Source organism: Gymnoscopelus braueri (genome assembly GCF_963280865.1).
Source record: "Gymnoscopelus braueri genome assembly, chromosome: 11".
Taxonomy (NCBI): Eukaryota; Metazoa; Chordata; class Actinopteri; order Myctophiformes; family Myctophidae; genus Gymnoscopelus; species Gymnoscopelus braueri.
The window spans coordinates 14,369,104-14,382,707 of NC_137613.1; the positions used below are offsets into that span (position 1 = coordinate 14,369,104).

The 13,604-nt window shown below is 41.5% G+C and overlaps 1 protein-coding gene across 1 annotated transcript in view; it reads left to right on the forward strand.

Moving 5' to 3' along the window:
• The window catches only part of cpne4b (copine IVb), a gene marked incomplete at its 3' end in the record, with an annotated part of 41,040 nt that extends 33,773 nt beyond the window's left edge, over positions 1-7,267 (forward strand). The window contains exons 14-15 of the mRNA XM_080443205.1: positions 2,487-2,723; positions 7,136-7,267. Coding sequence (XP_080299331.1) covers positions 2,487-2,723; positions 7,136-7,267 — 369 coding nt within the window. The remainder of the gene's footprint in view (positions 1-2,486; positions 2,724-7,135) is intronic.
• Positions 7,268-13,604: the final 6,337 nt, after the last annotated feature.

Here is a 13,604-nt window from a genome sequence, read left to right on the forward strand (position 1 = left end):
TTTTGTACCTTTACTTTTGGTACTTTAAGTACATTTTGATACAATAATGGCATTAATTTGGAGCGTGACTTTGGCTCTGCCTCCCTCAGCATCTCCCACGCCTCTCAAAGTTAAATTAACACTCAGGATTTCACGGTGTACCAACTACAAACATCACAGTCGCTCTCCAGTGTACTGGTGTGAACTTTATTCAAATTGGAATGCAAATAAGTCCGCACTGACAGCAGCTGCTCCGAGTAAACCTTAATGTCGCACATTAAAGAATAGCTAATAATAATAATAGTGATAAACTTTATTTGTATAGCACAAATAATGTGTCACTTTCATGACATCAAATGCAGCCCAAAGTGCTTTACATAAAAAGAACAAAATGAGAGCAAAATAAAAATTTACTCAACATAAAACAACAATATAAAAAAACTAAAACATGATCAAGAACAATAAAATAGATAGCAAAATCAAGTCACTATAGGAGAAAATAGTAAGAACAAAACAAAGGAATCAACTAAATCTAATTAATTAATTTAATGGAGATTGTTCCAAACCGTCGGCCCATTGAAGCAGAAAGCTCCTGTGCCATGTTTTTTTTCTATTATTTATATTTGGCACAATGAGGAGGTCAGCACTAGCTGTCTGTGCAGACTTCTTTTATTCTTGTTACGTAACTTTTTTTGTCCTGCACCAGCGTTCACATGGATGTATTGTGCATAACAACTGCTTTTTGATTCTTTATTCAAATTAGCTTGACTTACTTAAGCCCTTTGCTCCTCCAAGGTGCATAGGCCGTTGACAAATGTCCTCCATTTCACTCGGTTTTTTAGCGGTTCTTTCGAGATCTCCCCAGTTGAGCCCACTCTCTGCTATTTCTGCCTCGACACTTCTTCTCCAACTGTTCCTGGGGCGACCTCGTTTCCTTTTCCCTTGGGGGTTCCATTTCAGGGCTCGTTGGGTGATGTTTTGTAGCAGGTTTTCTGAGGGTGTGGCCAATCCAACTCCACTTTCTCTTTCGGATTTGTAAATCAATGGGATCTTGACTTGTTCTTTTCCACATGGTCCACATTGCTTACTTTGTCTCTCCACCAGATGTGTAGGATTCTCCTGAGACAGGTGTTGATGAATGTTTTTTTGTTGTTCTCCAAGTCTCAGATCCATTCAAATTAGCCCTCAGGGACAATGACCACGCCACTTTCAGCGGCATCAGAGCCATATAGCAGCCATTTCTTTGCCCACCCTTCCTATAGGGCTGTCACGTCGGTCATGTCATTTAAGATTACAAATAAATGACACGTTAAGACTAGGTTAAGACTTTGACAGGGGAATTGCAGCCTCCTGAAGGTGTTTTTTTTAGGGCAGTTTTGAAAGTGAGTAGGGTTTTACACTCCTTTACTCCTTAAGGTAGGGCATTCCACATTTTTGTTGCATAGCATGAGAAAGACTTCATTCCCTTGTTTGTGCCAAATCTGGGTTGAACATGATCAGTGGAGCTGCCTCTGGTGTCACCACCAGTGGGCTCTGCTATTAGTTCTGTTCCCCATGGGGGGGTTGTTATTGTATATCTATCTCCCTGCTCTTAATGGTTAATGATGGTTGTGTAATTGTGCTGAGCAGGGAGAAAAATATAGCAGAGCCTGCCCTGAATGCCAAGATAAAAGATTATATTCACACTTGTATTTACATTCTATAATAAAATATTGGTTCAATCTATCCGTGAGTTATCTGACTGAATTGCGATTAATGATTCATAGTTAGGGTAAGTGACATTTTCTCATTAAACTAAGCGTTAAATAGCTCTATATTCTGATAGTAATCATTGCTATACACAGTGTTTCTCCAGTGACAGGCGTCTGTCTCCCTGTCTCTCCGGCTCTTCAGTCAGGAGAAACTGCATTTTCAGGTCAGGACACCAATTTTATCCAATCAGGAGAAAGAACTCAGGATAAACAAGTGAAATTGGAAGTGGTGACACAGTAAAATGAGCAGACAAAATTGGAATTGGAACACTATCAAAATTGAAGTTGATAAATGGGTACTCTTTCCTGATTGGATGAAATAGGCAATCCACCTGAAAAAGTGTTTTCTGTTTATTACAGAGCTGGAGAGAAGGGGAGACCCTCTGAACTCTAGTCTATAGCAATGAATACTATCACAATATAAAGTTTTAACTTTTGAACAAAAAAGTGTTTTTGGCATTAAACTTTGGAACATACAGTATAAATACAAATTACTTTTATGCATTGTAAACAAAACTTGCACATGGCAGATATGACAAATAACCTGCAAATGCCAAGCCTATTACTGAAATAGACACAGTGAGGACCACCTTATGTGAGGTGGTCCTCACATAAAAACACGCCTAATACAACTAAGTACGTTAAATAAACACTTTCGTAACAAAAGACGTAACATATCAGCAGAACACAAAAACATATCTGTCTCGTCATCTCTCGTTCTCTCTCTCGCCCCTTCGTTCGTCCGTTCATTCACAGGAGTACTTCATCCTGCTCATCCTGACGGACGGCGTCATCACGGACATGGCGGACACGCGGGAGGCCATCGTGCACGCCTCCCACCTGCCCATGTCCGTCATCATCGTGGGCGTGGGCAACGCCGACTTCACCGACATGCAGATCCTGGACGGCGACGACGGCATCCTGCGCTCGCCCAAGGGCGAGCCCGTCCTGCGAGACATCGTGCAGTTCGTCCCCTTCAAGGACTTCAAGCATGTAGGTGACAGTGAGGCTATGATAGAAGAAGGTTTTGATTGATTGCTGTACTTTATTTAGTAAGACATGAGAACAACAGTACATGGAAGTACAAATTCACAATACAAGGTCGGGTACAAGGTAGGGTCAGTCCGCGGGCCAGTCAGGCGCCATTGACGCGCATGGGAGGCAAGTTCGGTGAAATACATTTGAGTCAATGTATTTCAAACACTATTTCTGAACTATTGTGTCCTTTGTCAGTTAATCGGTTCAGGAATATAAAAGAAGACATATCACAAGTCCTTTTCTAATCACTTGTTTTTCAATGTGCACACTGTACAATTTTATCGAGGCTATCTAAACTCGGCTCGGCAGTATCAGGAGATTTGGTTGTCAGGCTGTAGATGATCGACAGTCTCGCGATACTTTGGCACGTTCAGAAACATACGTTGTGCTCTTTAGATACCTCAATGAAATTATACAGTGTACGCATCGAAAAAGCAACACAGAAGAAAACAATGTGTGATATGTCTTCTTCTATTTTCCTCGGCCGAGTATTTCACAAAGGTCACTGTCGTTCAGAAATAGTGTTTTTTTCATAAGCTGGTCCACCTGGCTCTCATCGACTCCAATGTATTCCACGGCTGCAGTTTGCCTCCCAGTGCGAGGAAACTGCCGGCTGGAATTGCTGGATAGCAAAAATTACGTAGATGACCGTACCTTCTTTTTAATTACCTTGGGTGGCAGTGGGAGGGGACAGTGGGGTGCATGAGGGACTGGTAAAAAAAAAAAAACAACATAGGGGTGGGGGACATTTTCTTAACCACTAAAGCCCTATACTATATATACTTCTTTGTACAACAAATAGCAACAATAGCACTGACAATGCATGCTGACAATGCATGTGATGCGACCCACCAGTGTAACCATTATAAATGTATGTGATGAACGTGTGTATGGAATTAATGTGTGTTCTTGATCATGTTTTAGTTTTTTTATATTGTGTGTGTGTGTGTGTGTGTGTGTGTGTGTGTGTGTGTGTGTGTGTGTGTGTGTGTGTGTGTGTGTGTGTGTGTGTGTGTGTGTGTGTGTGTGTGTGTGTGTGTGTGTGTGTGTGTGTGTGTGTGTGTGTGTGTGTGTGTCCACTGGTTTATACTGTGTGCATAATGCAGTACATATATACTGTATACAGTACATATATACTGTATATACAGTATGTGTATAATAAGGCAGCCATTGTGGCAGCCTGCTGCTGCTGCTGTGTCTATCTCTTGTTATTCTGCAGGGTTTCCCAAACATCTCCTCAGGGAGGAGCAGAGCAGTAGTGCAGCAACAGCATATGGAGAGAGAGTGGTCTGTGTGTGTGTGTGTGTGTGTGTGTGTGTGTGTGTGTGTGTGTGTGTGTGTGTGTGTGTGTGTGTGTGTGTGTGTGTGTGTGTGTGTGTGTGTGTGTGTGTGTGTGTGTGTGTGTGTGTGTGTGTGTGTGTGTGTGTGTGTGTGTGTGTGTGTGTGTGTGTGTGTGTGTGTGCTCGTGCGTGTGTGTGTGTGTGTGTGTGTGTGTGTGTGTGTGTGCGTGCGTGCGTGCGTGTGTGTGTGTGTGTGGTGTAATGATGGTATAATGTGCTTGTTGAGCTAGTCAGAAAACATCAGCTCGCTGCGTGTGTGAGTGTGTGTGCGTGGGTGTGTGGGGTGTCTGTACGTCTCTCTGGAGGCCTTAATTGTCACTGACTTCGACACCGCTTGGCTGACTCTGTTATGGTGACTCTGGTCTGTGACAGGGTGAGAAAACAACCAATTACATCCAGGATAAATGGCGAGAGAGAGAGAGAGAGAGAGAGAGAGAGAGAGAGAGAGAGAGAGAGAGAGAGAGAGAGAGAGAGAGAGAGAGAGATCATGGATGTGTGCGAGATGAAAAAGAAAGAAAAAAAGCCACAATAAAGGGATGGAAGGAAAGAAAACGGATACATCGATAAACAGAAAGAATTAGAAACAAACAGGAAGAATAATTCGTCCTCCACTGGGCGAATGGAGGAATGATGAGGAGGTTTAGAGGGATGGAGAAAGAGGGGGGGACTGAAAGGCAGCGGGCGAGAGAGAGAGAGAGAGAGAGAGAGAGAGAGAGAGTCGGGTATTAAAAAAAGGAAACAGGACACATCTGCTAAAGACAAAAGGGAGCGAGGGAGTTTGTGACAGAGGTGGGGAGGTGATTTTCTGGTCCGTCGTTCCTTTTCAGAGGGGATTAGCAGGACAAAGTGGCCGTGCGACAGGCGGAGTGAGGGGAAACAGGTAGATAGGGGAGAGAGAGGGGACAGGGGGAGAGAGAGAGAGAGGAGGCAGGAAGGAAGGATGGAAATGAGAGCAGGGAATTATGCGATGCAGCAAGCAACTTGGGCGTGTGTGTGTGTGTGTGTGTGTGTGTGTGTGTGTGTGTGTGTGTGTGTGTGTGTGTGTGTGTGTGTGTGTGTGTGTGTGTGTGTGTGTGTGTGTGTGTGTGTGTGTGTGTGTGTGTGTGTGTGTGTGTGTGTGTGTGTGTGCCACGCACGCACGCACGCACGCACGTGCAGGTCACTGGCCTGCATGCACGCACAGAAATGGAGATGAAGGTTTTTGTTTGCTGATGTCCTTTATTATGTATTGGAGGTACTTGAGCTTTCAGTCCTCCATTACCAAGAAATTGCATATCGTTGCTGTCAGGGCAGAAACCTCTTATCTCCATATTCTAACTTTTTGCGTTTTCTTTTCTCGTAAATTAATGCCCCTACTTGATCATACTACAGCGTCACACAACAGTATCAAAAGTAGCAGATCTGCAAGCTTGAAACGCAGTGCGAAGCGACGCGTTTTGAGCTTGTCGATCTGCTTCTTTTGATACTTTTGAATTTGAATCCTGAAAAGTACGTAGCAGTTTTGGACATATGAGGTTTTTCACCCGACAGAAGCGATTTGCTGAATGTTGCAGTTGAAAGCAAGTGTTCTGCTGTTTTGTTCTCATACTGTACATTACAAATGATTCAGGACCGCAAATGTTGATCACCTTCTGAGTGATTACTCCATTGATTACTTTGATTAATTGAATAATCGAGAAATGCATACTTTTTTATTTGATATATTATGTCAACAATTCAATACGAATAAAAAAGCAAAAATAGACGATCTACAAGTTCAAGGCGTCACATCGCATCACATAGTGAGCTTGTAGGTTGTCTACACATGGGATCAATTGATCTTCTTTTTTTTTTTACAACCTTTATAATTTGAGAAATGCGGAAAATGCGGCATGTAACCGGATGACTACTCCACCAAGTCACCTTTAGATACATTTAATAACAGGTTTTTGAACATGCATATTTGAGTAAAACAAAAGAAAAGGAAGCGCTGCCTGGGTTCAATCACAGTGGACTCAAAACAGCTGCTCTTCAGTGGTATAGGAATAGAAGCAAAGAAACCCAAAGTTCTGCTTGTGGTGAGGCAGACTATAGGGAAAAAGTACTGAGGCACTCCGTCTTCAGGTGAAAAAAATAATAATTTATTTAGCAGATGAGCAAGGCAACAGCTGACCATGCATACTTGTGTGAGTGCGTGCGTGCGTGCGTGTGTTTTCGTGTAGCATAATGTTGCTGTATCTGTTTTTCTTTGTTGATGCTGCTATTTGGATTTTAAGCAATCTGGGAACTCATTCTGTTAAAACATAATTACAATAAATTCCCCTTTGTTTTTGCCTCTGGGGACACCTACTCCTTTTTTTTGTGTAGAAACAGGAACTCGGTTTGGCTCCTCCCTTATCTTAGTCCACTTCCTACCAGTCACTTCTGTGTTTATTCCTACTAACAACAACAACACTACATGTTTTGGGCATTGGTGCTCTGCTGACAGATTCTGCTGCAGAATTCTGCTGTTAGCAGAATCTGTCTTGAGAGATTAGGTTTTAAGTGGATGCACCATTGGTTCTCAAAGTGGGGTCCGGGGACCCCCAGGGGTCCTTGGGGGGGGTTCCAGGGGGTCCCCAGCAAATGTGTTAATATAGCATCACAATAATTCGAACCACTTTAAACGTTTACACTTTGGTTATTCAAAAGCAGATATACAAGCTCATAGCTCTGCACCGAGTGCCGCGCAATGAGCTTGTAGATCTGCAATTTAAAAAGAAATCGTGAACATTCGTGCAAACCTTTGAATATATATATTTTTTAAAGCAAACATTTGTAACTCAAATCTTTGCTTACTGGAACAAAATATGTTGAGATGGGGGTCCGCGGCTAAATAGTCTTTGACACGAAAAGGTTTGAGAACCACTGCACTAAACAACATTTTGTTGTATGTTCCACACTTAGAAATGCCATGCTGCTCAGCTGCACTGTGCATGTGTGTGCATCATGGATGTGTGTTTGCAGTGTGCAGTGACCTTTCTCTCACTCTGTGTGTTTTTTCTCCAGGCCTCTCCTGCTGCGCTGGCTAAGAGCGTCTTGGCGGAGGTCCCTAACCAAGTGGTGGATTATTACAACGCTAAAGGCATCAAACCCAAGTGTTTGTCTGACTTCGAATCCAACAGGCCCTTCAGCCCCTGATGACCATGGACTAAACACACCAAGACAAGACACACAGTACAGTACAGCAGTGGTTCCCAAACTGGGGGTTGGGACCCAGATGATTAGCTTACTATGCACTCAACAGTAAACAAACCAACATACAGTATAAGTGTATAGAGGGTATCCGCACATTTCCAAAGTTACAATATAATGATGTTTAAGACCTTCTTAATACCAAATTGTCAGATATTATGTTAGAAAGAGGCAAACAAATAGCTGAACTACAAGCTCACAACGTCTCTGCGAGGCATTGTGAGCTTGTAGTTGGGCTATTTTCACAATAATATATCTGTATTTTGGGGGGTCGTGGCCTAAAAGGTTTGGGAACCCTTGCAGTACAGTACAGTACAGTACAGTACAGTACAGTACAGTACACACACACACACACACACACACACACACACACACACACACACACACACACACACACACACACACACACACACACACACACAGACAGACAGAGATACTGTACATGCGCAGTGCATAGACAGTGTACAAGCAAAAGTGCTAAAACAGACACTTGCAAAATGCACAAACATACATACGTATACCTACCTACCATACTTAACAGTAGCCTAGCTCAGAGAATAGTCTTACAGTGATTTGAAAACTATTCCATTTATGACTATTGCATGTTTGGCCACGACGATGGCGCGTCTCCTGGCAAAAAAATCATTACTATGTATATGAGAGATATCTTTATAGAAATAAGAGCAGCATGCAGAGTGAAACTATAGCTGGCACAGATAAAATGACACTCTTACCTTATTTAGATAACTAGCAAGTACAGTACAGTGCAGTACATAGACCGATAGCTCTTTGAATAGCAAGCCAAATTACTGTGTATGTGACTGCATAGCCTCCAAAAACGTAGAATTAGCATCCCAAAATGTAAACAAATGGGATTAGTAGCATCCCCCGCTAGCTAAAGAAACAAACATGCATGCATAATGCAACTATTAATCAAATTTTACAGTAGCTGCTTGCTAGTTATGAAATAATGTATCTTTGTCATTTGAGAGACATCCGGGGGTGCATTGGGTTCTTTTTTTACCAATTTGTTGAGATTTTGCTAAAATGAAAGCGAATACAAAAAAAAAAAGAATAATTGTAATAATTTCTTAACCTTCTTACATTGTAAAGAGTTTGAGGAGGGAGAGCCAAATGTGTGTGGTAGACACTCATCTGTGTGCTGAAAACAGACAGTTTTTCTCTGTATTCTGCATGTTTATTATAATAAAGACACTGGTTTTCTCCCTTGGGTGTTGTCTGATGTTTGTGTGTGTGTGTACTGTGTAGGGTGGGGGGTGGGTATGGTGCGTATCTATCCACACAGTCTCTGCCAGCAATGTTGATGGAATATGATTAATCGTACAGATTCATCTTGATCACACATGTGTACTGATTTGCATGATATTTGGACACAATTTGTAGTAATATAAAATCGGTTTCGCAGAAATCTGCCTCCTGGTGGCACTATAATAGGGCAATGTTAAAAGGGTGGCATTTGTTCCTCAACGTAGTGCGAATGTATGTGCAAAGTCTCACCACAATCGGACGCTGCATTCATGATTTGAGGCATTTTGTTCAAAACTCCTAGCCAATCAGGGTGGAATATGAAAATTCCAAATAATAATAATTAAAAACAATTAAAAAAGTTAAATCAAACAGTATCATAATTAAAAAGCTACAAGGTGCCTTTTGGCCAGAGGGTGTTGCTGGAGGAAAGAATGTGAGGTCATTCAAATGATTAGAGCTCATCCTCCAGGGGGCCCGGGGTGAATACTAAGCAAGATTCATGGCAGTCCGCCTAATAGATTTTGACATATCTTGCATGCAAGTGGAAAACTTGGCCTATGGTTGGCACTAGAGCAGGTGTCTTCAACGTTTTTCAGGCCAAGGATCCCTTATAGCTGAGAGAGAGATGAAGCAGGGACCCCCCACTATACGTTGAATAAAATTGTGTTGCAGATTAAACTTTTTCATAGATTTCATAGATCGCTTCATAGACTTGTTTGACAGGATGTTGGATTCATGTTAATGTGTATTTACAGACCTTTAACCACTTAAAGCGAAAGCAACACTTAGAAGAAGAAAAAAAAAACATCCTATCACACAAAGATGTGGCGGCCCGTGTAGTAACTCTGAGGACCCCCCTAAGGGTCCCGGACCCCCTGTTGAAGACCCCTGCACTAGAGTCAAGGCTATGATGCCACCAAACTAAGTAGAGTTCATCCTCTGTGGAGCATGACGGTGCGCTGCACAGCACATTTCATGGCAATCCGGCCAATAGTTTTCCAGCTATCTTGTTGGAGACCTGCAGACCAAAGCATCGGACGGACTGAGCAGCATTTCAATTCAAGCCCCGCTGCCTGCCATTAGCAGGGCTGAAAAGAAAGCAAGTCCAACCTATAGTGGTTGGGATGGATGTAATTTGACTCTGTCTGCCTCTGTCCAGTGGTGGAAAAGTACTCACTTGTATTACTAAGTAAAAGTATCAATACTGCAATGTAGAAATACTCTGTTACAAGTAAAAGTCCAGAATTTTAAATTTACTTGAGTAAAAGTACAAAAGTGTTGGTTTCAAAATGTACTTAAAGTACCAAAAGTAAAAGTACTAAAATGTTTGAGAATAGCAGATCTACAAGCTCACAACGCATCGCGATGCGACGCGTTGTGAGCTTGTAGATCGGCTATTTCAAATAGCCTCTCTATAAAATAGGGCTAAAGTGGTTAATGTATGTTCTATAATATAATAATTTATATCTGCAAAGTAACTAGTAACTAAAGTTTTCAAATAATTGTAGTGGAGTAAAAGTACAATATTTGCCTCTGAGATGTAGTGGAGTAGAAGTAAAAGTATTGGAAATTGGAAATACTCAAGTAAAGTACAAATACCTCAAAATTGTACTTAAGTACAGTACTTAAGTAAATGTACTTAGTTACTTTCCACCACTGCCTCTGTCCTACTGAGTATTCAGGTTGTGCTTCTGTTACTGAAGGGGAACAGGTATACATCCAGCTAATACCACTCTTATGGGCATGCATTGTAACGTGAATGGACTTCTCCATAAATGCTTCAAATTACAGTAGCTACTCATCATGTGTGCAAGTGTGCACACTCACAGACAATCATGCTTTCATCATACCATGTTTTCTCCCACGCACTCCCACTCTGACACATGCTATTAAGGACATGCATTGTGATGTGAATGAACGTCTCCATAAATGCTTCAAATGACAGTAACTCATCACGTGTGCAAGTGTGCACACTCACACACAGACAATCATGCTTTCATCATACCATGTCTCTCTCTCTCCCTCACACACACACTTCTCCCACACTGACACATGCTATTAAATGCTTGCGTCTCCATAGGAATAGCAAGGGTAACAAGTTGGGGTTCAGGATCCCTATACAGGTGCTTCGGCCTCTGACAGCCATCAGTATTCCAATCACAGACATGTGCTAACTGCTTTTCCCATTCTGCTCATCTCTTTCGTTTCTCTGCCATCAGAAATGCCTCCAGAGTAATAAAAATCGAAATGGGAGTTGGTACTTCTTGTGGCCTCTCGCCTCCTTATCAGCCGACAAACTATTTATATCCAGACACATGAAGCAGCTCAGCAGAGTGTGCTGCAGATCAATTTCCATGGTGTTTTTGATGCCACTCAGTCTTTTACCCATACAGCAAAGAAATATGTGTATTTCAGTTTTTGTAATCTTATATTATATAATATTTACACACATGGGAGAAAATATATGTGTAGGTGGACAGAATTTATGCTACATATCGTTGCTGTCGGGCAGAAACCTCTTATCTCCATATTCCACTCCATAAGTTTTTGTGTTTTTTTTCGTAAATTAACGCCCTCCTTGGATCATACTACAGCGTCACACAAAAGCATCAAAAATAGCAGATCCACAAGCTTGAAAAGCGGTGCGAAGCGAGGTGTTTTGAGCTTGTAGATCTACTACTTTTGCTACTTTTGCTACTTTTGAATTTGAAACCTGAAAAGTAACAGTTTTGGAGTTTTATGAGGTTTCCACCCAACAGAGACGATATAGAAAAATGCTCTAAAATATTCTATTTATCGTTGAATTCTATATATTTTGAAACATTTTGTGGTATGAGCTTGTTTACAGCATGCGTTAAAGGTGGTGGAGAAAGGGGGACAAGTCCTCAGAGAATGCAAAAGTAATCCTGAATTTACATTTCATATTGCTATAAGCTGATTCTTGGCCTACTGGTAGTGTGCACAAGACATTTGGTGCTGATCAGCCCAGCAGTTTTTAAGATTAGGCCCGGAGACAGACAGACAGACAGACAGACAGACAGACAGACAGACAGACAGACAGACAGACAGACAGACAGTCAGACAGACAGACAGACAACCCATTTGTAGATGGTTTGCCTCCTAGGTAAAGAAATAACACAAAGCCTTATGCAAACTGCATTTTTGTGTTGCTTTTTTTTATTCCATTATGCTTTTAAAGGCCTTTTATGTCCTTTAATGCCCTTGTATGCCCTAGGTATCACTTTCAGTGGTGTAAAGTAACTGAGCACATTTACTCAAGTCTGTACTTAAGTACAATTTTGAGGTATTTTTTACTTTAGTGGAGTATTTACAATTTCCAATACTTTTACGTCTACTCCACTGTAAAGAACATTCAGGGCATATTTGCCAGTATTAGCCATAGATGGATAACACTGCAGGGTGGATCATGGCAGGATGCCCAGAAACCTATATAAGAGGATGAATGATCCCTTCAGTCCCGACCTCTAGTGACCTATGCGATCCTAACCTTCCCATAGAGGGAGATCCCCATAGATGGAGACAACCAACCTCCCAAAGTATGACATCATAGAATCTCCGAGACGGCTATATACATGGAGATACCTGGCATACCTAGCTCTGACATCAGAGACCCCCTCCTGGAACTCCATGTATGGAGATAGCCGAAACGTCTAGGGTTGATGTCATAGTCCCAGATTTGGGCATAGCGGAAATAGCCCGCTCCATATATGGAGATGCCTGACACTACCTGACATCATCGTAGTGACATTAGGACCGCAGCCGACATGTATATAAGGGCTCGATGTGCATTGGTTGAGAGCAGTTCCAGAGCGACCCGAGAGACATTAACTCCTTACAGAGAGAGAAGCATCGAAGAGAATCCAGTAATAGTTGATTAGCACAGCCTAAAGCATATTCTCACAGTGGCTTTGGATCTGGTTAACGAGTCAGTAAAACTTTATCAGTAAAACATCCACTACATCTCAAAGGTAAATATTGTACTTTTACTCCTCTACAATTATTTGAAAACTTTAGTTACTAGTTACTTTGTAGATTTAGATATTTATTACTAATCATACATTAACCGCTTAAGCTCTATATATATTTCGGCGATGCGACGCGTTGTGAGCTTGTAGATCTGGTATTTCCAAACGATTTTTATACATTTTGAAGACTTGAAATGGGAGATTCTGCATAATGAGTACTTTTACTTTTGGTACTTTAAATATATTTTGATGCCAATACTTTCTTACTTTTGCGCACGTAAATTCTGAATACCAGACTTTTACTTGTAATGGAGTATTTCTACATTGTGGTATTGATACTTTTACTCAAGTAAACAATTTGAGTACTTTTTCCACCACTGATCACTTTGAATTGCGTGCTATATAGGCCTACAAGTAAACTTGCCTTGCCTTGCACATCCATGAATCCAACCATCTATCTTATGCCAAGTTTTAGGTGCAGTCTGAACACATTTTGCTGTCGCTGCATGCCTGCATCACAGACAAATTCAAGAACCAGTCAGACCCAAGACCCAAGGCATCATAATTTCACTGAAAAGTTACTTTGCTCATCATGATAGATTAGATATCAAACTAATAAAATAAGTCTCCTCCTACATTTATTCTGTGCCCAATGGAAAAATCACTTGTGCCCTGGGAGCTCAAGATTGAAGAAGGTGCTCAAGAAAGAATAATAGTTCCAATTCACAAGGCTGATGATCATCATAACTTAACTATTAACCATACAGTATTTGTATAGCTAATGTACCCACTGTGCCCAAGCGCCTAGAAAAGACAGTTTTATACCGTCATTATGCCTCATCTTTCAATACATCTATAAATCCTATCACGTTCAATAGACTTTTGCCATAACATGGCCATCTGGCCTTATCTTGGTCCTTAGGGATTTAGGTACGTGCCACATTTAATGGTAGTTACACAACTTTCCTGGCGTCAGACCTCGTTTGTTCCCTCATTCCCTGCACCATCTAAAGTTTGGCTAGGCACGC